At 41.5% G+C, this 26,907-nt stretch overlaps 1 protein-coding gene across 1 annotated transcript in view; it reads right to left on the bottom strand.

Moving 5' to 3' along the window:
• NT5DC1 (5'-nucleotidase domain containing 1) overlaps nucleotides 1-16,193 on the bottom strand; it is a 120,576-nt gene extending 104,383 nt beyond the window's left edge. Inside the window, exons 1-5 of the mRNA XM_082669283.1 lie at nucleotides 16,036-16,193; nucleotides 10,251-10,342; nucleotides 8,769-8,840; nucleotides 6,491-6,597; nucleotides 913-992 (exon numbers count right to left, since the gene is read on the bottom strand). Of these exons, the coding sequence (XP_082525409.1) occupies nucleotides 913-992; nucleotides 6,491-6,597; nucleotides 8,769-8,840; nucleotides 10,251-10,342; nucleotides 16,036-16,128 (444 nt within the window). The 5' untranslated portion in view covers nucleotides 16,129-16,193. The remainder of the gene's footprint in view (nucleotides 1-912; nucleotides 993-6,490; nucleotides 6,598-8,768; nucleotides 8,841-10,250; nucleotides 10,343-16,035) is intronic.
• Between the last annotated feature and the right edge of the window lie 10,714 nt (nucleotides 16,194-26,907).

Below are 26,907 nucleotides of genomic sequence, written 5' to 3'. Positions count from 1 at the left end.
TAATCCAAAATTCAAATCATTTTTACTAAGATTTTTTTAAACCAGAAAGCAAGTAAACAATTATACAACGTTATCACCCTGTGCTTCCTTGGAAACATTAACCAGTGTCCTTCTATCTAAACAAAGACCAACTACTAGATATTATTAAATTATATAAAGTCCAATTTAAAGACTGGTGCATTTGTATATAATCACTATAAAATGAGAGACTGACTCCATCTCATAATAACTTCTATAAGCCAGAACTATTGCTCAACAGAAACTTTCACAAACATACAAATTAATTCTGATTCAAAAATAAACCATTATCTAGTCCTATCAGAAACATTAACATTGTGATTTTTAAAGACAATATATGCAAAAAGGAAAGTGATTCTGCCATAAAACCAGTTTCTGTTCATACGTCCTAAACTCTAGGTATAAACTGATATAACCAGAGATCTATTTAATCCTGATACATAGGATAAGGAAAAAGTCTATATGCATTAAACTATGCCCAGAATGAATTTAAAAATTTCACCTCATTTTTCTGGTTTTATACTATTTACAATGCTTAAAAGGACACATGGAATTTCCTTAAATTTCTTTTATTTATTTTTAAAAATTCTGCTAATGAAACCAAGAAATATTCTTTCCATATGCAGGTTTGGTATTTTCTTTTTCTAGACTATCACACCCCCTGCTGCAGAACAGGTGTATTATTGGTGGGGTCGGGGAGGGAGAAGGGATGGTCGCTATTTAATTTTCCAAAAATATTTTGACCAAATTCTCTATGTTTTTCCTCCTCAGTCACCTCTGAAACCACAAAGAGGAAACTAAGTAAAATCTCAACTCAAAAGACATATATAATTAAGTCCTCTGATTTATAGCTAAATACACTGCACAGTTTCTAAAAAATGAGTCCCCACTCACCTTTGTTAAAGAGTCCACCACTCTGGCACACAGAAGAGCTCCAGGCAGGTCAAAGTAGTTATCATAAAAATAATATTTTCCTAAAAAGAACAAAAATTTAAACTGGGAACAAACTGATGCCTCGTTTATGTGACATACACAGAAACTTGGCTGAAGAGAGACTAGATTTTGGTTTCGCTACTTAAAGGGGCTTTTATTTCAATTCAGAATCACTCCACTACAGCCTATCATCACCTGTTAAAGAAGGCTTCAGCTACAAGGCTCCTACAAGAAAGTTAAAAAAGGATATCCATAGTTAAGCACTTTATTAAAAAATATTTATTTTTTTAAATGTGAAAATTAGACCATATCCCAAATATGAAACAGATTATGAAAAAGTCACAATTTAAATTATCAATGTCACTGAATTTCAAAACCATCAACCTGACACTGGAATACCATGAAGTGCTCCACACAACGGTGCCTTTGCAAATCTGTGCTCTGGTCCCCTAGAGCCCCGCATTCAATCTTCATACAATTTCAGACAAACTTCAGTACAATGTTAAGAACAGCCAGGGTGAAGAGAAGAATAAAAAAATCAGATCACGTGAGGACACAGTGTACTTATCTTAGAGAAACTCGGAAGCACAGGCCTGGCACACTCTAGGGTCTCTGGGAGGAGAGGGATTTGATTAATCCTGTTTGGCCCTAGGGTAGAATTAAACTTCAGCCCTTCCTTGGCACCGATGTCATTTTTGACTCTGCTGTGCCCGGGCAGACGCTTTTGAGGACCCATATCACACCCCCTTGGTCCGCGGCTGATCCCAGCCACAGCTGTGCTATACAGCAGCATCCTACCTCAAGCTCACCTGTGCCATTCTCTTTCTCTGAGAGCCTCTGGAGCCCACATGGCAAGCCTCAATCAACAGGGTCAGGAGCCAGTGAACGAATGCCCCAGCCTCCTGTCCCCTGGACTGACAGCTCTGAGAGGTGTTCTCTGCACTTCTCCTCAGGTGTCCCGGTGGAATCCAGTTCCTGCTGTTCTTTCCTTCCACGTCACACCCTCACAGCTATCTCACTCCTGCATACTGCAATCAGGAGCAACCGCTCTGCTCTGAGGGGGAACGTAACCTCAGAGTCCTCTAGAGAACCTCGGTACAAGGAGGAATCCAACAGAACCAATACATGGAGTCAGATTTCAGTTTAATGTTAAGAAAGTACTTTTCAAATGGTCATAATTACTCTTGTGCAGAGTATTGGTAACTGCCTGATTCTGAGTCCCCACTCCTCCCATTTGTAAGCTGTGTATGAGGTTATGCAACACAGCTGCCTTGTTCCTTAGTGTCCACTAAGCACAATGTCCAGCATATTGCAGGCACTCAATAAATGTTTGTTGAATGAATGAATGATCTAAAAATAGAGCGGATTACTGTCAACCCTTGAGCAACATGGGTTTGAACTGCATGAGTCCACTTATACATGTATTTTTTTCAATAGTAAATACTATAGCAGTGTATGATCTGTGATCTGCAGTTGGCTGAATCCACAGATGTAGAACCTCAGATGGGGAGGAACCCCAGGTAGGGAGGGCGACCATAAAGTTATACTCAGATTTTTGACTTCACGAGGGTAAGTGTCCCTAACCCCTGAGTTGTTCAAGAGTCAACTATATTTTGGAATGAAGAAGTGTCACGGGTGAATTAGGAGAAAACTCTCTGCAAGGGCCAGATGTCTATCCCTTTAAATGCTACTTAATGCCCCTCACGTCTTCATGTCAAATTATTAAGGATATATAAGGAATAAAGTCAAAGTTCTGTTAATTCACAAAATGTTGCATAGGTTTGTATGTCCTTTCCCTCAGTTAAGAATATTTTGGTTAGCATAGTCTTCCTGTTTTTTACTCTCTCACAGCTGAAATTGTTGTGGGAACATCTCAGACTCATTTTCATTCCCAAGAAAGGTTAAGATGTCTTTGTCAGCGTGAGGAAAAGCGGGAATTTGGAGGAAAGGGAGAAGCTATTCCATGTACGCTTCTGCCCACACTGCTATGCTATGAGACCAAACACTCCAGTGCTGCAGGGACCAGGACAGTGGGCACAGGTTCCCAAGGCTCACTAACCTGCACTGTATCTAACCTCTTGGCCTGTGACACCAGAGTGACCTGCCTGAACCAGACAGCCAGCTGTCTTGGGCACTGTGGGAGCAGGAGGTGTGTCATCGTTGTACCCTTGCTTTTCCCCTCCCCTTTTTCTCCTTTTGTGGGCATTAATAGATGAAATTCAGTTTATGAGTTGAAATACGGATTATGAGCCTTGGTTGAGGATCTAATCAAAGAGCTCAGGGGTTGGATGAGAAGGACGCATTGACTTCCACCCTCAAGGCAAGGGGCTGATGTCACTCGACTATCAAAAATGGGCTAGGGGCTTTCTTGGTGGCGCAGTGGTTGAGAGTCCGCCTGCCGATGCAGGGGACACAGGTTCGTGCCCCGGTCCGGGAAGATCCCACATGCCGCAGAGCGGCTGGGCCCGTGAGCCATGGCTGCTGAGCCTGCGCGTCCGGAGCCTGTGCTCCGCAACGGGAGAGGACACCACAGTGAGAGGCCTGCGTACCGTCAAAAAAAAAAAAAAAAAAAAAAAAATGGGCTAGATGACCACCGCGTGGACATAACAGGGTTTGTGCAGCTGTGACATGTTAACAGTGCCAGGCTGCTCTCGATGTCTCTCCCAACATCAAACTCACAGACTGTGCCCATGAAAGCTTTGGCCCTCCACCTCCTTAGAGGGCAGACAGCTCACTGGGAATGAGGTGATTACTGAATTTAGTTCAAGAGAACAAGCCTCTGAATCAAGATCGAGTCCTATAATCATTAAGCTTTACACACAGAAAAACTGTTGCACCAAAACCCACTGCCAACACCTCAGCCTTGCAAACCTGTGTTCTCTTAGTGATGGAGGAACAAAGGCATATGAATGACTGAGGGGAAGAGAACAATTCATGATAGTGTAAGTTCCCACGTCTCCTGCAGACAAGTGATATCATCTCCATTTAAAGATAAGGAAAGGGATGCTAAGAGTGGCTTAGTAATTGACCACATCACTTTAACCAGCAAGTAACAGAGTTACTATCAACCAGGACCGTCTGGCTCCAAGCGCCTTGTGATTTCCACTAGACCAAGCTGTTTCTGCATAATCTACCAGTATGGGAAGAAAAAGATCAAAAGGACTTGCTCTCTGGAAATTGGCTGGTAAGAAAAACCATACTCATGCCAAGGCAACCACGTGAGAAGTGCTTATCAAATAACCTGTCAATAAAATGTCTGTGTCCATCAGTGCTTCAAATTCCCTAAGTGTACTGGTAGGGATTTGTACTTTACAACTCTCTGCTTAACTCTGAACACGAATATACTCATTGTAGAAAGAAGTAGCCCATAAAGAATCAATTGGAGTTCCTGAAAATAAAGGCCTTATTTGGCAATATTTTAAACCCACATATCTGTAGAGAAACTATATTTCTAAAAACTTACCCTGGATATATTTACAAAAGTGCAAATGATACATGTATGAAAACGTCACTGCAGGCTTGTTTGTAATGGTTAAACACCGCTCACAACATAAATGTCCAATGTGAGGACACTGATGAAATACATCACGATGTAGGCCCTGGATGGCAGAGCATGCCTGCATCGGAAAGAATGAAGTACATCTGTCTTTGTGCTATTGTGACGGAATCTCCAAGATGTAGATGAAAAAAAGCGAAGTACAGAAAAAGTATGATCCTTTTTGTATACTTAAAAAAATAAGCTTCGGAGAAAGGGGATTGTGGGGGACAGGGGTTGGAAATAATTACTCTTCATTTTACTTCTTTCTATAATATTTACATTTCCTGATCATATGCTCCCATTATTTTTTTTAGTATAAACAAAGTTTAACTGGAATCACAGGCCATTTTTTCCTTCTTTTATGTCTCTACATTAAGAAAAAATGTGTTATGTTTCAAAGGCATTAGCTTTCTCTTACTATTTTGCAGAAACAGTAGGCTTCTATTATGTGTCACAGCCCCATCACTGGGCACCTGGAGTGGAAACACTTCCCTAACCAGCCCAGTTAGGAGTAAATAAACTCCAAGACCATACTCAGAGCAGCGCTCCTGCATAAATTACGCACCACAAGGAAGTTTTGATCCTGCGTAAATTACGCACCACAAGGAAGCTTTGGATTCTAGGAGGCACTGCTCTCTAGTGGGCAGAGCAGTGGGTAAACAGGCGTGTCGTGTTGGGTGAATGCTTTCTTTTGTAGCTGGGAAATACTTTACTTCTTTAAAATACTCCCGATTTCTGAATGGATGTCAGAATAAAACACTTAGCTGGGTGCCTACCTTTTCTGGGAGAAGGGAAGAGTTTATAGTTAACCCATGAACAATGTGGGGAGGGGAGGTTCGTGGCTCTGACCTCCATGCAGCCCAAAATCTGAGTATAATTTATAGTTAGCTCTCCTTACCCGCAATTCCACACCCACGGGTTCCATGAACTGTGGATCGTGTAGCACTGCAGTATTTACTATGGAAAAAAAATCCACGTATAAGTGTATCTGAGCAATTCAAACCCGTGTTGTTCACGTGTATTTACAACTGCCTACATCTGGACAGACAACAGGCGTTCCCTATCACTTGAGTAAAAAGGAAATCCATCCATTTAACTTCTAGCTATTCTGAGTTGAGATGTGTGAAAGCATTCTATACCCAACCCCAAGGTGAAACCTCAGTTTTTCCTATCAACTTATTTTATCAAGATAACACACATTTCCTAACATTTTCATCTCACTACAATAATAATAAAAAAAAAAAACCCAAAAGATAGCAAATGTAATAAACAAAAACACAACAGTAATAAGGAATAACTCCAACTGTTTTCCGGTTACTACATTTTCTAAATGAAAATAGGTGCATTTCAAAACTGTAGTGTAGGAGAAAATGGCAAAAAAAAATTAGAACAAATGAAAAACTAACAATCAGGACTTTTAATAAGATCCATGTGTTTATAATAATGTTTTAATGATTCTTTACTAATTTATGCACATCTGTGTTTATAAATAATTTTTGAAAAATCTTTTCGTGTTTACTCACGGTGAAGCTCTTTAAAGAGAGTTGGAAAAATGTGTAAAATCACTTGGAATAAAGGGGAAAAAAAACCAAAGGCAGAAGGTACTAGAAATGGCAGTAAAGAAAAGAACTCTAGAAAACAGGAGAGATGAGTAATGTGGGGAGAAGTGGGGGACAGAGAAACAAAAGTAAGGATTGTGCATGTAACAAATTGATAAAAATACAGAATAAGGAATGTATTATTCCTTGTTCTTTACTCCAGAACAAATGCAACTAGAAAGGTGAATCAACAGAACATTAAATAAAACAGAACCAACTGCCAAAGAGAAAATCAGACACGTGGGAAAAAATACATCCTATTCCTATGAAACCATGGCAGGTCCTTTGTGGGTCCTGCCCAGCAGGGTGCAAGGAGGGTCTTCTTTGTGTCCTGACGTCCCAGGCTCAGGGTCCAAAACAACAGGGGAGGGAATGGCAGTGCTGCCCCACACATGACCCATACCTGACCGGCAGGCCATTCCCGAGTCTGGCGTGAAGTGCTTCCACTCCTTCCTGCCGTACTCCTCCGCCAGCACCTCTGGAGCCAGCATTTTTGTGCCGTGGCTTGCCCTGGTTTGGGGAGATGAGGCACGTGACTCATCAGTGGTTCTCCTGAACACCCCTCCTCCAGCCTTGTTATTGTTAATTCACCCTGATACTGTGAAAGGATTTTTACAAAAAAGGTTTTCAACTGGATGACTTCCCCATTTAGGGTCCTATATGGCATTTCTCTTGACAGCTCTTATACTTCTCCATGTCACCCATCAACCAGCAAAGTGATCAGGGGCAGCTCACTCTGAGGTCAACGCTGTGGCAGTTGCCCTGGACCAATACTATAAACCACAATTTCTCTGGAAGAAATATGACGACTTCTTGCCTAAGAAGCTGTCAATTAACCACGCAGATAAGATTAGCCTAGCTGGAACAATGAGGAAACACTGCAGGGACTGGGCGGGAAGCTGGGCTGGCAGCAGGAAAGAAAGAGCAGCAGTCAGAGCACGAGCTGCGTCAGGCCCGCAGGAGCAGGGAGGTGCCTGGCACCCAGGGCCAGCGGCTGTGAGCACAGGGGACTTATGAAGATGAAGGTGGGGTAGTAACATGCCACTCAAGGACACCACAGAGCTAAAAACACAATGGGAAACAGCAAGACGAATGGGGCAAAACTTGGAACAGGAAGACAAGAAGGTAGCTATTTTTTGTACTCGAAATACTGCTTTTGCATCCGTTGGGCCTGGTTAAGAGAATCTTACCCTGTAGAGAAACAGTTGATACTTTACGTTGTTTACTTTGAGAAATTATAATGCTAGGGAGTATTATTAGTCTTCTCTTGGTGTTATATTGTGGTAGCAAAGCAAAATGAAGGAAAAGGAAATGAAATAAGAAGGGCAAATGCAGGAAAATCATAATCGGGATCCTATTGATAAACAAGTTAATATTTACATAAAAGCTACTATATGTAAGGGTGGAGGAACCTTGAGCAAGAAATACGATCAGAAAAGGAATCTACTGTATTGTTTGAAAGCAGGCATCAAGGACATAACCTTGTAAATTCAAGAGAAGCTGCAGGTTGGCCAGAACTTGAATGGAGACGGTCAGACCTTGGGAAAAGGGTGTTGGGAATGGGGACCAACAGACAGACGTGACAATAAAAGAAAGAAGCAAAACTGTGGAATGTTTTCCATTCTTTTAACCGTGATTGAAGACAGCCAAATACACTGTAAGAATCTGAAAGTGGCATTTAACGTCATGGTCAAAGCTGCATTCTGTGTGTGTGGTGTACACACACAAATCAATACACACACTCTATCTCTAGTTGCCTGAGAAAAAACATGCAAATGAATTATAAAATAATCAGAAGTGGAACCACACCTGGCCTAGCTAGCTACACCTTAGGGGCCGGTCTGGGGTAGAGTGTGAGTCTGTACTGTGCAAAAAGAATGATGTACCCAAAGGGAGAGTGTGTACAAGGGGTAACCTGTGCTGAGCATCCTCTTCGTGAACTCTGACCATGTCAGCATAAATCATAAATCGTACAACTGCACAGCCACGTTAACTGCCTGTACTGTCAGCAGTGGGGGGAAAATAGATGCTCACTCCATGGTACCCTCTGTAAGACTAAGGGCAGCGATGGCAGCTGCTTCTCAACTGCCTGCCCTACTCCTACTAATACTCAAAGTGTTGGACTCACCCTAGGAGGAGGGAAGGAAAGGGAGTCAGCACTAAGTTTGGGAGGGGGGGAGATACTTATGAAGGTTGGAACCATCTAGAAACACTTCCAGAAGGAGCTGAGACACAACATGGGTCCTGCATGATGGGGGCGAATTTGGATAAATGGGGGAAGAAAGAGAGGTGTGCCTAGACCACCAATCCCCACCCAACATCCATTCTCTCCTTCTTCCTTAATAAAGACAGCTTCAATTTTACTCCAGGTTAGCACAATATAATTCCCAGGCTCTGTGGTCAAAGACATAAAGGAATTTATTAACATTCTACTGTATTTCCTGAAAATATTTCTGATGAGCTAAATTTAAAGAATTAGACCTTTCAATCTAATGCTTCCAGATTTATATTTAAACGGCTCAAATGATTCACACAAAGACACGCAGGCACATAGATAATCTGCCATCTGATTGACTAAAGTAATAATCTTCTTTAACCCATACCTTAACTATCAAATGCTATATGATAATAAAATGTCCTGGAAAGAGTGAAGCTTTGACTTCACAACTAAATTTTATTACCTGAGCACGGTGCCATTATCTGCAAGTTTAATGAAGTTCCCGTCTTCCAGATCCAATGCCAAGCCCTTGCAACTGAGATAGAAAATTCTGATTACCAGTCAATTCACATAGTTACCTAACCCAAGAAATAAAAATTTATATTTTCAAAAAACTCACAATGCTAAAAAAGGACTCTCCCACCCAAGTGAATGCTATGTTAATCAAACAAGTAAGAATATCAATTCTAAAATTAAATATCATCCTCAGAGCAAGTACATAAAGAAAACTGTTATGTGGGCAAACCAAGGACAGCATATTCAGTGTCTAAAATCTTTGAGCTTTTAAAAAAAGGAATAAAAAAACTCACAGAGAACAAAGAATAAACACCATTGTATGCCTCTGTTAAAATGTACAAATGCTTTCCATTAAATAAAACACACACACAAACACACATTTGTATTCTACAAGTTAAGATCTTGGCCAGAATCTTTTCTGTACTCTTTAGAATCTGCCTCAGTTTAGGTCGGGTTATAAGAACTAGCCCTCTGGACTACGCATACTATTGAAAACCACTAAAACAAAGTCAAATACTAAGTTTTGGGTTGTTCACTGTAAAAGACTTATGGGATTTGGGAAGAAAAATGGGTACAGATTCATTATCATGAGTAATAAAAGCAAGAAGGTAAAACGGCCACCAAACACCAAGGGAATTAAAAAGAAAACGACTGGGTGCTTTAGAAACATTATTTACTTTGGTCCACAGTAAAATTTCCAGAGTCGGTGGTTTCATACAGTAAAATATTTCTGTTTCTTCGTTTGCTAAAAGGGATAGATCAAAAAGGACTAACCAAACACTGGAAGAATGTATAACAGATGAACTCTGTTGTTCCAGAATTATTTCTGTATGTATTTTTCATGCGTTTCAGGACTACTGTTATTTTTCAACCGAACAATTTAAAGTGGTTTAATAGGACTTTTGTTTGTTTTATTGTTTAAATGAGGAAGAAGGACAAAGGAAGTCTTGGAAAGTGGAGACTCCTAAGCCAGGAAGGGAGTAAGCAGTCAGAGTCTCAGACATAGGGGTATCTACCCAATTACAGAAAAACAAATGTCCCAATTCAGACACTTATTCAAAACATGATGATTTCCTCTTTTCTTACAGTTCTGTATTTGAAGGGCAATAAAAGAAAATTTTTTAATAAAAGATGTAAATTTTAGACAGCTGTTAATAACCTCTCAAACTCTTAATAACGACAGACTTAAACCATGTAAAAATACTCAAATTAGTCACATATGCTCTTAGCTTATTTTCATACTTAAACAAGTCTTAAAGTAGAAAGGACTTTAATTCATCAAACGTAAAACTTTTTAATACAGAAGGCATTTTGTCCTTTGACTCAACTTCACATTTCACTTTGTTTCCATAGCAGAGGAAGCATTAAAATTTTATCCACAATAATTAAAAATCAGAAGGAATGTGCTGACCTTAAAAAAGCTGCTTACCAGAAATCCCAGTCCTCTGGAGTCACAGTGAGCAATTCCTTGTCATACCCTTTCTCCTTGACCAGGAACTGAGCAAAGCTATTATAAATGAGCTGTTAATAAAAAGAAGGAAAAAAGACAGATTAAATGTAAAATTCACTATTCATTCTTAGCTTCAGAGACCTGAAAACCTAATGGAATCAGTCATGAGACAGGTGGGAGGGAAGCTGTAGTATCTGTAATTGTGAAGCTCTGCAGGTTAACACTCCGTCCCCAGCAATTTACCCACTCGTGAGAGCCCCAGGGAGCTGCTGTGTCTTTTTTATTCCATCAGCATACAATTATACCACCAAGGACAATTATTAATCTTACTCCCAAAGCCTAATGGGTTGGAGATCATTAAGACTTGACAAAGCTTTGTAAAGTGATTTAACAGATCTCCAGAGGATAAACATAATGACCACTCTATCATCACATCCATCCTCCATCCACCCTTGCTAGAAAGGCCCCATGGCGGCTGATAATGCTAATTCATATACTGGGCCCCACAAAATGGAGGCCACCCCACTGGCCCAGCTCTGGTCACAAATCTAAACCTAAGACAGTGTGCGCTTACACAAAACCCCTGTCAAGGAGACCTAACATACACCAATCACAATCCTCCACGTCAGCTTTAGCTCGCTTACCTCACCCTAGAAAACAGGACCTGCAGTGCCTATCAGGGAATCCCTGACCTCCTAGCCAATCATGCCCTATTTCTGTGGTGCCTCTTCTAACACTCTATAAAACACGGTCTTGCCCAAAATCTCTGGGGGAGAGTACTCCACTGCTTGTGGGGCACTGCACTCTCCCAATCTGTGGATTATCTTCTCCAAAGGAAAGACATCAAACTCATTACTTACTACCTTATTTTACTTTTGTCATCTGACACAGGGGAGTCTCAAAGAGAAATACACATAGGGACCAGGCAGGTACTCTAAAGAAGGAATCATGGTACCTCCATCAGACAAAGTGAGTATCGTTTTTTCCCACCATAAGAAAAGCTAAGGAAACAGGAAAAAGGAAGCCTCTGGAAGCAAGCACAAAGACAAATGCTCTGCTGATGGCTGACAGATCTTTTCATTCTCAACAACAACAAAATGACAGGTTTTCTGAGACTGAAGAGTGTCCAAGGAGACACACTGAGCAACCTGACCTTCCTTCTCCAGATGTTAACCCATGACAGGTTTTGATAGCATTGGAAAGGCACAAGGGGGAAGCGAGAATAGATACAGCAAGAGTTGTAGGAGGGCTTCCCTGGTGGCGCAGTGGTTGAGAGTCCGCCTGCCGATGCGGGGGACATGGGTTCGTGCCCCGGTCCGGGAAGATCCCACGTGCCGCGGAGCGGCTGGGCCCGCGAGCCATGGCCGCTGAGCCTGCGCGTCTGGAGCCTGTGCTCCGCAACGGGAGAGGCCACAACGGTGAGAGGCCCACGTACCGCAAAAAAAAAAAAAAAAAAGAGTTGTAGGAGAAGGCCTCCCTGAGGAGGTGATGTACACACTGACACCTGCAAGATGGAGCAGTTAGCTGGGTGAATCCAGCGGGGAGAGGGCAATCCAAGTCCAGGGGGGCACACAGCTGAAGCTGGGGATTGGGGTTAGTCACTCAGGTACAAAGTACTACGGACAACAAAAAATACACATCATGATCCTGCCTGCAAGGTACCAGTGCCCTGGGATTAAGAGATGTAAATCCCATGTTAATGAAAATCCTCAGATGCTTAGAGCAGTGCATGGCATACAAGTAAATTCAATTTAAGTATTGCTATTATTATCAGTCGGGCGCTGGTTAAAAAAAAAAAAAAGGTCCTGACTTGTAGCATTTGCTCATTTCCATGGTATAGTTATCCCCACCATGGCCAGTTTCAAGCTACCAATGGTTACTGCACACCATCAGACTTGCCTCTGGTCAAAGTATTTATTCAAACTTGGACAACTGGAGTGTCTCATCCCTTGGCAATACTGATTAACATACGGGCATGCGATTCCAATGAGGTCAGATTCCTTCCCAAGAGAAAGGGCCCTTTCTAGCAGGGATGCCACCAGGGGTGTCCAGAGCTGCGTTCCTTACCTCTCCAAGGAGATGGTTCTGTAATAGGAGAGAATGGGGTCAATGTGTAAAGAGGAGCAGAGAACAGAGGTGCTGAGAAAAGCAGGGAATCTGTGCCTTTGAAAGCCCTCTTCTTGGGGCTTCCCTGGTGGCACAGTGGCTGAGAGTCCGCCTGCCAATGCAGGGGACACGGGTTCGTGCCCCGGTCCGGGAAGATCCCACATGCCGCGGAGCGGCTGGGCCCGTGAGCCGTGGCCGCTGAGCCTGCGCGTCCGGAGCCTGTGCTCCGCAAAGGGAGAGGCCACAACAGTGAGAGGCCCGCATACTGGAAAAAAAAAAAAAGTCCCAAGGCCTTGGTCCTTGAAGCTCTTCCTCAAATTATGTTGAGTCACCACAGAAGCCTTCCTGGCACAGGGCCTCCACCACCCACCCCCTTGCTCTCCCAGCCTTAACTGCCACTTACTTTCTCAACAGTCTCACCTGACAAATAATCACACACAATCCACAGCGGGTGCAAACTGGTGCCCCGTGGGTCCTACGCAGACCACAAATTATATTTGGTTCCCACTGAAGGCTGCCAGATAAAATATGAAACACCCAGCTCAATTTGATTTTCGGCTAAATGACAGATAATTTTATAGTATGAGCTTATCCCAGGAAATATCTGGAACACCCATATACTAAAAATGTTTTTTTTATTTGAAATTCAAATTGAACCGGTGTCCTGTATTTTTCTTTGCTACATCTGGCAACCCTATAATCCTGCTGTGTTCGAAAATGAGCTGGTGTTTAAAAATTGAAAGACTTCTCATACAAGCTTAGATTTCTAATTTGTCTTGAGAGAATTAGATCTGACAAGACTGAGCCTCTACCTACGCCCATGGCAAATGCTGGCAGGAGTTGAGCACAGCTGCGCTTGAGGAGGGGCGTGCGCGCACTCTCCTAGCCGCACGTTTAAGTTAACTGCCTGGGTCCAGACACTCCTGAGTCAGCAACTCCAGGACAGCACAGGTGTCATCATTTCTACGATGCTTTTCCTGAGCCCCCCCCCGGTGAGGCGACGCACCCAGTTTCACGTTTGCACGACACTCTGCACTTAACTAAATGCCTATGAGACTGATATGAGAGGCACGCACAGTGATCCATGATGCAGCGCCACTGCCATCTCCGGCATCTTCTCCTGCAACGCCCCACCTTCTGCTTGACACCCAGCAGATCCAGGCGCTGTTTCTCACCTTTAGGTCCTTGCACTGGCCATACTTCCTCTGCCAGAAATGCTCCTCTCTGCCTCCTCACCTGCCACTTGTAACTCCTGTGCTGGGACCCAAGCATCACTCACTCCAAGGACTCTCCTCTGGGATTTGCAGCACACATAAAGCCTGGTGGGAGGTAGCAGAGACCTGCCAGCTGGACCACCTTGCTGGGTGACCCTGGATAAGCTACTTATCCTTTCTGTGACTCAGTGTCCTCATCTCTAAATGATGATAATAACATCTAACTCACATGGTTGTAAGGGTCAAGCCAGTTTATATAGCAGAATCCTTATTAGAATACTGGCTGTTAGTGCTATTTTCAGTTACTAAAATACCTATTATTTATGCAATTGTTCCACAATTATTTATTGAATCCCGTACGTGCACGCAGTCAGCTTGGCACACAGAACACACAATAAACTGTCACATATACTGATGTCAAGGGGTCATGGCTCTAGGATCTAGGGAAAGATTCCAGCAAGTAAACAGGAAAATTTAAGGCAGTGTGTAAGTACTGTGAGAAATTAAGGTTTTTATGGAAAACTGCAGATGGGATAGGGACAGAAAGGTAAACTTTAGGGGGCCAGGCTACTTAAGATGAGACCTGCCAGCTGAGAAGTTTGTGTGATGAAGGGAGGAGGGCCCCAGGCACAGGTAACAGTCAGCAGCAAGGACCAGGCAATGCTGCCCTCAGCACAGGGGACCAGAACTAACCTTTCAATACCTTTACCCATTACAAGGCCACCTGAAGATCTGTGTTATCTCTGTATCCCTAACTCTATTATGGTGCTCAGCACATTGTTGGTACTTAATAAAAGATTTCTGAACCAAACAGGATATAAAACGCACTAGGTTAATGTTTTCAACCTTTAAATATCACTTACATTCGAAGTTTATAGCAAAGAACTCTTGTCTTTTAACGAGCCTGTATTCTGAAATTTTATGCTCACTCATGCACAAAAGTGGCTCTAATGACAATGGTTTTAACAATATTTCCTTCAAAATGAAGGTGACTAGGGAGGAAATGCAAGAAAATGTTAATCAGGAGAAGATTTGAAAGGCAAAGGGAAGGAAAATATGAGTCAAAGACCTAGAGGAACCAGTGGCCAAGGATCAACAAGTAAAGTCTCCTCAACTCTCAACATGACTAAGGAAACACCTGTACAGCAGGAAAGCAGGAAAGTATAATAGAAGGAACAGTACACTTCTTTTTTTCCACCATCTGTACATAGAGAACATGAGTAATTCACTGTTTTGACCTTTGAGGGGTACCTGAACTGCTGATTGGAGCACTGACCTCACCATACTGAGGAGCAGCCCTTGCTGATGCCTGCACCAGCGGCCAGGAGCTCTATTCATAAGTGGTCAGGCTGGGGAATGATATGGGTGGTGACTATAAAAGCAAACACTTGTATGTGTCCAACACAGCTCTAAGCATTATCCATCCTTTACCCTTTTAATCCTTTCAACAACCTTTCCAGGCAAATCCAATTATTAGCCCCATTTTACAGATAGGGAAACTGAGAATAGACACGGGTTAAGTAACTTGCCCGAGGTCATAGAGCTAGGAACAGAGGAGCTGGTGCCCTCTGTCTGCAGTCCGGCTGCAGAGTCCTCGCTTTGACTACCATAACCAGCTTATTTCGCTTGGATATTTACATATTTGACTAAAAAAAAAAAGTTAATTTTTCAAAATTAGTTTCCTTGTGAAACCAAAGGAATGGGGGAGGGAGAACAATTCACTTCAGGGTACAGGTGTGGAATCATACACACCCCACTTCCCCCTCCCTCCCTAAGTGCAGTGAGGACCCAGGCTGTTGTCAGGATTAGACCTTACTCGAGGTGCATGGAGCACGCAACAGGTGAGCAAAATTTATTTCCTTCTCTTGGCAAAAGGCAAAATTAGGGCTAACATATTAATGACTTTTCGGTTAGTCTTCCAATACACCACACAATTTCTCCCGGACTGCAGTGTTTAAAAACGAACAGGCGGTCTCACGGACGTGCAAAAGAAAAACGCAGCCAAAGAAAATACAAGTCGTTAACCAGGTGGCTGTATCGGCGCTCTGCTGGTGGCCAGAACGATTTGCTGAGAAGTTCCAAGGCTGGGGATATGCAATGGACACCCCGAGTTCCCCTAGCCCCACCCTTCCTCTGACCCAGGAACCGTTTCCCTAGCCCAGTCTTGCACGACTTGTCCCTCCTTCGCCCCTTTTCTTCCCTACCCATCCCTCAAACTTGGCTAAGGGCTGGGCTAAATAAGCCGGTACCCACAGCACGGGCGGGGATGGGGGAATGCACACTTCCTTCCGCCCCGCCTCGCCGTGGGAGGCCGAGTTCTGCGCAAAGGCGCGGCGGCTGCAGGGCCCCGGCGACGCTCACCGCCGCCTAAGCCGGGAAGAAACTCGAGCCCCAGCCGCCATGAAGACTGCACGCCGTGCGCCCCGGCAGCCCGCGCCACTCACCCGGGCGCTCTCAGGCAGGTTGTAGCGACACAGAGTGTGGTCCAGGTCGAAGCCGACCACGTCGCAGGCGGCCAGGGAGAAGTGCTGAGCCATAGCTGCCCGCGGACCACCAGAGAGCTCCTAGACGCCGAGAGGCGACGAAGAGCGCGCGGGCAGGACGTTGCGGTACTACCGGGCAGGACGCGGCGGGGCGGGGCGGGGCTGCGGCCGCCCCCTGAACGCCGCACCGCTGCCCCTCGCGCTTCCCGCGCCCGCCAGCCCCGCCCCCGGCCGCGCTTCTGCCCGCCCCTCGCGGCCGGACTTCCCCGCACCCCGACTGGCCGGTTCGCTCCCCAGCTTTCCGCTGACACTCCCAGGCCGGCTCCTGCCCCACTGTCACCACCCTGACCCCCGCCCCGAAGTCCCGAAGGCGGGATGTGACCAGGAGCGGAGCCGCTGCTGCAGGAATTGGAGGCGGCACTAAGCCCCTGTTGGCGCAAAGCCTTCGCCGCAGAATTAACCGGGCCTCCCCCTGGTTTTCAAGGCGCCAGGGAAACCAAGAGAATGTCAAGGTACACCTGACCCTTTACTCTTGTGTGCGAAATGATATAAGATTATGGAGAAAATTTTATCCACTAATATTCCCCTGACCCAATTAGCCTATAATTTGGAAGATTTTTTTTGCCCATGAGACCTCTGACTGGATTCAATCAAAAACTTTATATTCTTTAGTAAATTCCTAAGTGTATTTGTAAGCAGAAACATTTCACCCCCTGGAGCGCGTTGGAAAATAAATTTATTAGAAATCGTGAAGGACCGTTTTGCAAAATGACAATGATTAAGGAAACCAATATTGGTTGTTATTTGATTATCCTATTTTTTATTGTAATGCATTTTTTTCTATGAAAGGATATTAGAAACTTCATAGAACATACTACAGAAGAGAGAACTTTATGCAAACAGAAAGGTTTAAAGTTTATAGAACACAATAATTTGAATGACAGTGTTTTCAATTCTCTCAAGGACTGTTTATAGCTAGTATCATTTTAGATGGATGAAGGGCTAGGACTTTGAGATCTTTAAAATAATTTAAAAGAGAAAATACAAATTATTTAAAACAGAAAATACAAGTCATTTACAAGAGAAAATACAAACATTGACATTAAAAAGAGAAGATATAAATGTATTATCTTTGTACTGCTTCTGTTTTAAATTTAAAGGAACACTTTACCCAATAGAAAAAAATCAATAGTCATGACATAATGAAAATATAATTGGTTGAGAATTCCATTTAACCCTTACAAATACTAACACTTGTGGGGCTAATAGACCAACCAAGGAATTGATTTAGTACAATGAATAGTTCAATCTAGTAAGACACTTATTATACGTAGTGGACCCATTTGAATAAATTGGTAACTTGTTCCGTTATGACTTGTAAAAGCCCCAAACATCTCTCTGGAAGAGGACAGGAAAGAATCCTCAAGAAGATTGAGTGGGGACTTCCCTGGTGGCCCAGTGATTAAGAATCCACCTGCCAACACAGGCGACACGGGTTCGATCCCTAGTCCGGGAAGATCCCACGTGCCGCGGAGCAGCTAAGCCCGCGCATCACAGCTACTGAAGTCCGGGTGCCACAACTTCTGAAGCCCCGGTGCCCTAGAGCCCATGCTCCACAACAAAAGAAGCCCCCTCACTGCAACAAAAAGTAGCCCCTGCTCACCACAACTAGAGAAAGCCCATGCACAGCAACGAAGACCCAACGGAACCAAAAAAAAAAAAATTTATTGAAAAAAATAAGATTGAGCTGTTCACTGATTGGAGCCCAACACCATGTCTTTAATGTCTGTGAATCAAAAAAGACAAAAGCTGGATTGTATCATAGCTTGTACCTATTTCCCTTTTGTGAGTCTATTGGCCATAGAACTGACCTTAGCATTCCTCTTTGGCCCCTGCAGTAGAGTGCCTGCCAAGGTCAAACTTTCAGGTAGACTACACATTGAAGGCCATAAGTCTCCTTGGAGGATATCTTGTTTTATTGTGGGATTAGGCACGTTAGGGACTTCCCTTAGTAATGTAAATGTACAAGTGCACTCATTGTTAGAAGGAAGAGTATGAAAGGATGGTTTTTTTCATGGCATAAGTGTCCCTTGGACTGGAGAGTTGGCCCTTAGACCTGAACATGCTTAACAACAGTTGTATCTCTGCTGAGAAACAACTGTTATACATCTTATATTCCTCACGGTCTTGCGCTAGACAGCCTACAACATTTACACTTTGTAGGAGGGTTTAGAAAATTATCGGATCCCATCATCCTGAAAGATCTGCCACTCCTCCTGGAGCTCCACTCACATTTCTTGGCCACTAACCTCAAAGCTCAGTCTAATTCCTCTAAGAACACATGGGATGGTTTCCCTCTTTCCCTTCACTCCTTACATAACCCTGAACTTAAATACAGACATTAGCTTTGTTTCACAGGCTTATTTTCAAATGAAGATATTTTCTTTTTTTCTGTACATTAAACTTTTATCAAATGTAGTGGTATATCACCTCTTCTATTGTCAACCAAAAGTTCAATGTTCTACTCAGATTCCAATTAATTTCTGTTTCTTTGAGTGATATATAAAATATGCCAGTGTTAGGGACTGAATTGTGTCCCCCAAAGTTCATATGTTGAAGCCCTAAGCCCCAATGTGACTACATTTGGGTATATGGACTTAAGGAGGTAAGTATGGTTAAATAAGTTCATGATAGTGGGGACCTATCAGTATGGCTGGTGTGATTATAAGAAGAGGAAAAGACACAAGGGATGCACATACACAAAAGAAAGGCCACATGAGGACATGAAGAAGGTTCAGCCTGCAAGCAAGAGAGGTTTCACAGCAAACCAGCCCTACCTACACCTTGATCTTTTTTTTTTTTCCCACATCTCTATTGGAATATAAATGCTCCACAACACGGCGTCAGTTTCTACTGCACGACAAAGTGAATCAGCCACACGCATACATACATCCCCACGTCCCCTCCCCTCCGACACCCCCACCCTACCCACCCCATCCCTCCGGGTCCTCACAAAGCACCGAGCTGAGCCCCCTGGCATCACGCAGCAGCCTCCCACCCTACACCCAGTACTGCACATTCGTCAATGCTACCCTCTCACTTCCTCCCAGCTTCTCTCCCCTACCCCCTCCCCTACCCCACCCCCCTCAAGTCCTTCCTGTACGTCTGCGTCTTTATTCCTGCCCTGCAACTAGGTTCATCAGTACCCCCTTTTTAAAATTCCATATATATGTGTTAGCATATGGTATTTGTTTTGGGGTTTTTTTTTTCTTTTATTTATTTTCCCAGAATTTAATTAGGCTGATTTTTTGTTGCAACAGCTTTCGAATTCTTTTTTTATTCTTTTTTTAATGGAAGGGTAGCAGATGTACAATCTTATATAAGTTACAGGTGAACAATAGTGATTCACAATTTTTAAAGGTTATACTCCATTTATAGTTATTATAAAATATTGTTTATATTCCCCATGTTGTACAATACAACCTTGGAGCTTATTTTATACCTAAGTTGATTTGCATTTTTTTAAACATCTTTATTGGTGTATAATTGCTTTACAATGTTGTGTTAGTTTCTGCTGTATAACAAAGTGAATCAGCTATATGTATACGTATAACCCCATATCCCCTCCCTCTTGCATCTCCCCACCACCCTCCCTATCCCACCCCTCTAGGTGGTCACAGAGCACCAAGCTGATTTCCCTGTGCTGTGCAGCTGCTTCCCACTAGCTACTTTACATTTGGTAGTGTATATATGTCAATGCCACTCTCTCACTTCGTCCCAGCTTACCCTTCCCCCTCCCCATGTCCTCAAGTCCACTCTCTACATCTGCCTCTTTATTCCTGTCCTGCCCCTAGGTTCTTCAGAACCTTTTTTTTTTTTTAGATTCCATATATATGTGTTAGGATATGTCATTTGTTTTACTCTTTCTGACTTACTTCACTCTGTATGAAAGACTCTAGGTCCATCCACCTCACTACAAATAACTCAATTTCGTTTCTTTTTATGGCTGAGTAATATTCCATTGTATATATGTGCCACATCTTCTTTATCCATTCATCTGTCGATGGACACTTAGGTTGCTTCCATGTCCTGGCTATTGTAAATAGAGCTGCAATGAACATCGTGGTACATGACTCTTTTTGAATTATGGTTTTCTCAGGGTATAGGCCCAGTAGTGGGATTGCTGGGTCGTATGGTAGTACTATTTTTAGTTTTTTAAGGAACCTCCATACTGTTCTCCATAGGGGCTGTATCAATTTACATTCCCACCAGCAGTGCAGGAGGGTTCCCTTTTCTCCACACCCTCTCCAGCGTTTACTGTTTGTAGATTTTTTGATGATGGCCATTCTGACCGCTGCACCTTGATCTTGGTCTTTCAGCTTTCAGAACTGTGAGAAAATAATTTTCTGTTATTTAAGCCTCTTAGTCTGTGGTACTCTGTTAAGGCAGCCTCAGCAGACTAACATATAGATGTTGTGTCCAGTGTAGCAAATAATATGTGTTGTTTGAAAGATCTTTGCTTAAGTTTTTTGCTTATTTGTTAGTTTATAAAATCTTGGTACTTTTATTTGTGTGTAATATCAATATCATGCTGTGAAGTTTTAGGGTTTCTTTAGTACTCCTTGTACGTATACATTTTTTCTTATAATTAGGAAGTTATAAAATAATTTTGAAAAGCTCAGAAATAAGAAGTTATGATTTTTTTTTTTTTTTTTTTTTGCGGTATGCGGGCCTCTCACTGTTGTGGCCTCTCCCGCTGCGGAGCACAGGCTCCGGATGCGCAGGCTCAGCGGCCATGGCTCACGGGCCCAGCCACTCTGCGGCATGTGGGATCCTCCTGGACCGGGGCACGAACCCATGTCCCCTGCATCGGCAGGCGGACTCTCAACCACTGCACCACCAGGGAAGCCCAGAAGTTATGATTTTTATTGCTGATTTTCTAGAATTTAATTTCATCATTATAACTGACCTACATTTTAATAAAGCTAATACTATAATTTAGGAACTTTAACCTTAGATTTGGCTTTTACTTAATTTGTTATTTACCTAAATAATAACTTTGTGATCAGCTAGCTTAAGTTTTAGACACTAAAATAACTCACTAAGTGATATTTTGTGGATTTATAATACTGTATTTTAACATCTACGTTGTAAATGTTATTTACCAAGCATTTGGGGGTGGGGGGAATGCCCTGATTGTTTAATCTTTCATTAGTTTAAAATGTGCTTTTCTAAATACCCCAAAGTAAACATAATATTCAACCTTTTATATAGTATAAGCCAATCTACACGTCTTCTCTGGGTCATATAATTTGTTTAAAGGGAAATAATGAAGACTATTTAGTACTTTAAAAAAATGATAAAATGTACAAATGACTAAAAATTAATCTCTCTAAGCCATTTAGCTAAATAGAACCGAAAGCTGATTTATAATACTGGGCTGTGGCCTTAAGATGGCAGTAGTTCTGCACTAGGAATATATTTCATTTAATTTCTTTAGTAACCTTACAATTTTTTAATAAAAAAATACATCATTTTCTACTCTCCATTTCTGCTCTTGCCACAAGAAGAGAAGCCTACTAAGAAATTTTAGTGTGCGTTTTTTTTGTGAGTCTAGTTATTTTTGATGGTGGAGAGGGAAAATGTGATGGGATGAGGTCCTTTGGTAGAAAACTTCTTATTAAGGTGTGTGTGAATAAAAAACCAAAATGTTTAAAATGTGAAATAAGCTCCTCTTGGAGAGAGAGCTAAAATACCAAATGGCAAAATTGTGATTCAAAAAGATCTCAAACAATGTAGCAATGGATTGAAATTTAATTGGGACAAATGTTGAGTTTTGGGTTAGGATCAAGTAATTAACTTTATCAGTATATTATGGAGCATCTTGATTTATCAGAAGTTAAGTCAGAAAAAAATATGGATAAACTCAAGATGAACTCTGCTAGTTATGATTTGAACTCAGTTTCTCTTTAATTGGCTGTCACTTCACAATACTTCCCTTTGCCTTGGCTGTCCTTCTGGGGTGTGAAGGTTTCTACATTGCAGAAGGGCTAACATGTTGTCAAGGAGTCTGGGAAGAGACTTTAGGTCCTTGGTTAATAGCATCCATACAACTGCTTTTCCTCAGCTAGACCATCCCTGTCAGTCTTTGGTTGCCTCTGGTCACATTGGCCACACCATCAGCAGCCATCCCTGCTGCATAAACTCTGAAACACCTCTAGTTACAGTGTCATCAGGAAAATGTTTAGTTTCACTCAAACCATGAAACCATTCCACACTCAGCCAACCTCTGTTCCTCTCTCGAGCAGTTCCAGGAAACTTTCACAGGAGACTTTTGGTTTCGTTATGGTGGAGTCTGGCTACCTCAGACCCTTTTTCTACCTAGTTGTGACCCACCATTCCTATTCTAGTGATTGTCCTGTGCTGTCATAGGACATTCTGCAAAGCTTTTTTTCTCTTAGAATTTCAAATGAGAATTAAGACTCGATTCTCTCTTTGGGACTCTCAAGCTCATGTGGAAGGTTCTGTTGCCTTCCATACAAGGGATTTAACCTTGCAGTGGGACAGAATGTAGGGTTCCTTTCTCAGAGACCCATACAAATGGCTCTCTCTCATGCTCTCCATCCTGTTTCCCTGGGACTCACATTGTCAGATAAGGTACAGAATGCCTTTCAAGTACTTAGGTGAGTAAGAGTTTCGATTCTTCAAAGGCATCCAAATATGAACATATCTCAGAAACCCCTTATGAAGTGTGGTCCAGTCAATGTGGAGTTCCCCATGGCTCAGGCATGAATCCATAATTTCTTTATCTCCGAACCTCTTAAGCAGGATGTTCACTTTCATGACAAATACTGAATGCATCTTATCTGTATATTTTCATTTTGACCTTTTATCTCCTTCCAATCATGCATTTTTTTATGATGTACAAAAAGTTTCCTTAAATGAGTAACACCTTTCATAACTTAATATAGTTTGATTCTTTACTTTGCCACAGTTTCCTCATCTGTAGAATCAGATATTTGAAAGTTTTTTTAAATATATTATCTATTTATTATTTTAAAAAACGACTTTCAAAATTGATTATTTTATTGCTCATCCACCCTTCTTTACCAATGTTTTTTCGTAAACACCTGGTAACAAAAATATTCCACACCAGCCCTTTTGAAAAGCAATATACAAATGAGTATCAAGAGTCTTAGAAATGGTTTATATGTGTTGACATCTTTAATCCAATTCTAGACATCCATCCTAAGATCTCTATCCCAGAGAAACATCAGGTAATAGGGTAACTGGGTAATGGTACTGATATACTTTTCCATAATTTGACCCACTCCTGTGTTTCAGCTAAACATTCCAACCACTATTCCTCTAAAATGGATTCTTAAAAAGCATTCAATTAATACAAAAGAAGGCAGACAAAGAGAAGAAAATAAAAGGAATGCTGAACAGTTGGGAGCAATAGAAAGCAAGTAAAAATATGGTAGATTTAAACACAGGCATAATGATAATTATATTAAATGTAAATTATCTAAAGACTGCAATTAAAAGTCAGAGGTTATCAGGTTTGTTCAAAAAGCAAGATCTGAGTACAGCATCTAAAGAAACCAACTTTACACGTGAAGCTATAAATACCATTTGAAAATATTGGAGATGCACCATGAGGTATCTGCCATCATGAAAGACTTTAGTAATCCGCTTTATTAGTTTTCTCTAACATATTTCTATATAAATTGACTTGTTATAAACAAAAATAAAAGATATAAACAAAGAAAGACCGTTGCTTAGATTTCTAAATTTCTGGATCTTAAAGCAAAATCAGTTTAGTAGTCAAAAGATTTGTTAGGCAGGAAGCAAAAAGCAAATCATGTATTATCTCCCCTATCTTTGTTTTTGAGTTGCTTTTAACCTCTATTCTCTATACTTCATACCTACCTACCCACAGAAACTGGTATTGGGATTTGTGGAAACACAATCACAAACATATCTGGTTGGCTAAGGTGGGTTTCCAGGCCACACCTGTCCCCTTCTCCATCACCACAGTTCCCACTCACAAGTGGCTTACAGTCCTTTAAAAACGTGGCTGGGCTTTTCAGGATCAGGGATGGGAAGTACAATGAGCAATTCTGTGGTCATTCTGTGGTTGCTGCTTCTTAATCCTTTCACCATTTTTGTTAGCATGAAGAAAAGCTCTACTCATTTTGACCATATTAGCTAGTTCTGCCTCATAATAGGAGCACTAGTTAGAAATGGAGTTGAGTAATAGGAAATCCTCCCACTTCTGTAAGGTACATGTTCCCCATGACTGTTAAGTACATTAAGTATTTTTTCTTTAGGGTTGTTTTATTATTACCTGTTTTTGTGTCAGGCTTCTCTACCAGCTGTAAGTTATTTCAGACTGGGACCTGTGTCTTGTGCATCTTTGTATCTCAGTCCGTAGCACACAGCCTGGCACATAATGCCCATTGGATGAATGTATGAATTTCCATTTCCTAATTTCCATCTTCATCCATTGTGAATTTTTGAATGGGTTCAAAGAAGCTTTTACTTGGAGGCAGGAGACACTATATTTCACTGACACTCTAAATCCATGTTCTCAGTAATCAATAAATCAGGATTTTACAGATTTATAATAAAGATTTTAATCTCTCGGAGCCACAGTTTCAGGCAGTGTTCTGACAACCATTAATTTTTAGTCCTGTCAAATACTAGTATAAGTGTATCAGGCACTAATTTTTCATTTGACCTTTGGTAGACTCTTCACTGTCTACATAAGAGCTCTCATGCAGGCTGTATAAATTATCATAGGGTAAAAATAGCCTATGCTAACATTTTGGGAACCTAAGAATTAACTTCCCCAGTCACACTTACTTTTTAACGGTGCATCATGTAGAAAAATACTCATTTTAAAAGCTTTGGTTTATATATTTTATTGTGAGGTTCACAGAATTTTTCTAGTTTCTATTAATAGATGCTGCCTATATTAAGATAATACTGCCTATTAAACTCTTCATTAGAACTGTTGACCCTTGGAAAATAGCATTTTTTAATACACTGTAATTTATTCTTGTTCTTAAAGCTGTATTTTAAAAATGTCATTTGGACATGCAAACAGTTCTTAATGAGAACGGTTGAATAAATTCTGCTTTTGGCTTGCAGTGGAAGTGTCAATATATGCATAATTTATTATTATTAGTTTCTTCTGGAAATTAGCCAGGTAAGCAATATAAACAATATGCCCATTTTTTCCTTTTTTTTTTTTTTTTGCCCCCAAATATGACAGTACTCCAAGGAGAGTACACAAGTGCTACAGAGTCTCTGGGTGCACACGTGACCTCTGTCCTCTCTCTCTCTCTCTCTGTGGTGTATGGGTGTGCACACACTCACACAGCGCACTTGCACGTGGGTAGGGGGGCTTGTCAATGAGTGGAGGAATAGCAAACAATATTGAGCTTCTTCCATGCTCCAGTCATTGTGTTAATAAGAACATTAAGTAATGACCTCACTTGATCATCACAACATAGAGGTAGGTAAGAGCATACTCATTTTACAGATGAAATTCAAATCCAGATCTGTGTGACAAGAAGTCAGCCCCTTCTTTTTTTAAAGCTCTATTTCACTATAGTTATTTATGCATAATACATGTGTGTGGTAAACAAAAATGAAGCCAATAGAATGAAAGTGAAAATTGTCTTTCACCATTACTCAACAAGTTATAATTTATCTTCCTAGAAATAACTGCTGTACAGACCTATTCCAACATACAAAAATGTAAATATTATATATTTTTAATATTTAAATATATATATATATTTATCAACCTACCTCAGTCCCCGCCTTCATATTTCCCATTCCTGAAGATTTTAGTTCTTAGCTCATTGTAATTTTTTCCATCTCCACTTCTCTCTTAATTTTGAATGTTTCCAATACCCTAGCCTCTCAATTCCTTTAACTTCTCTTCTACAATGATCTTGTCACTCACACCATTTCAGTGGCCCACTCCCACCTTCTTTATCATCTCAAAAACAAGCATCCCACTCTCTTGCTACCCACTTCTGTTTTCCAGCTCATGTCTTCAGGTTTCCAGCTCCAACAATACTTGAGTCCACTGATATGTACAATCCAATGATTCCCATCTCCTCTTCTCTGTCCTTCACTGCCATTATGTTCTCGCTTCTTTTTGCCAAGCTGAATATTCATGGAGAATCATCACCACTTAGTTGATACATCCTTAATTCCTATATTGTTTTTTCACCTCTTAAAAAAAAAATCACAACACTGGTTGTGGTAGATTTCAAAAACAGCCATAATTCTTCTCTTCCTTGTATCTATGCCCCTTGCAATATGACTCTGCAGGCCGTCTCAGTAGGGGTCACATAAGTGTTATTTTCCAACAATTCATTAAACTGCAAGTTTAAGTTTTATGCACTTTTCTGTATGTTTGCTGTACATCACAGTTTTGAAAGTTTAACTAAATAAGGCATTTATTTCACATGGGGTGTTGTGTGTATTAAAATACATAACACAGGGCATTCCCTGGTAGTCCAGTGGTTAGGGCTTCCACTGCAGTGGGCATGGGTTTGAACCCGCAAGCAACGCGCATGGCTAAAAGAAAAAAAAGAGAAAGCAGGGGAGACTACCGCATATCAGACAAAATAAACTAAGGACCCAACCCAAACTAACTCAAGAGACAAAATACATTAAAAAAAAAAAAAAAAAAAAAACTAATACAAAGCCTGGAACCATAAAAATTCCTCACCAACATTTGTTTTTAGGAGTCTGTGTGTCCATCCCAAACTCTTTACGAGTCCTCCTATATCTAATAACTGGATTCCG

This window comes from Grampus griseus (genome assembly GCF_964374135.1).
Source record: "Grampus griseus genome assembly, chromosome: 13".
NCBI classification, from domain to species: domain Eukaryota; kingdom Metazoa; phylum Chordata; class Mammalia; order Artiodactyla; family Delphinidae; genus Grampus; species Grampus griseus.
This window is presented reverse-complemented; position numbering and strand designations above follow the sequence as displayed.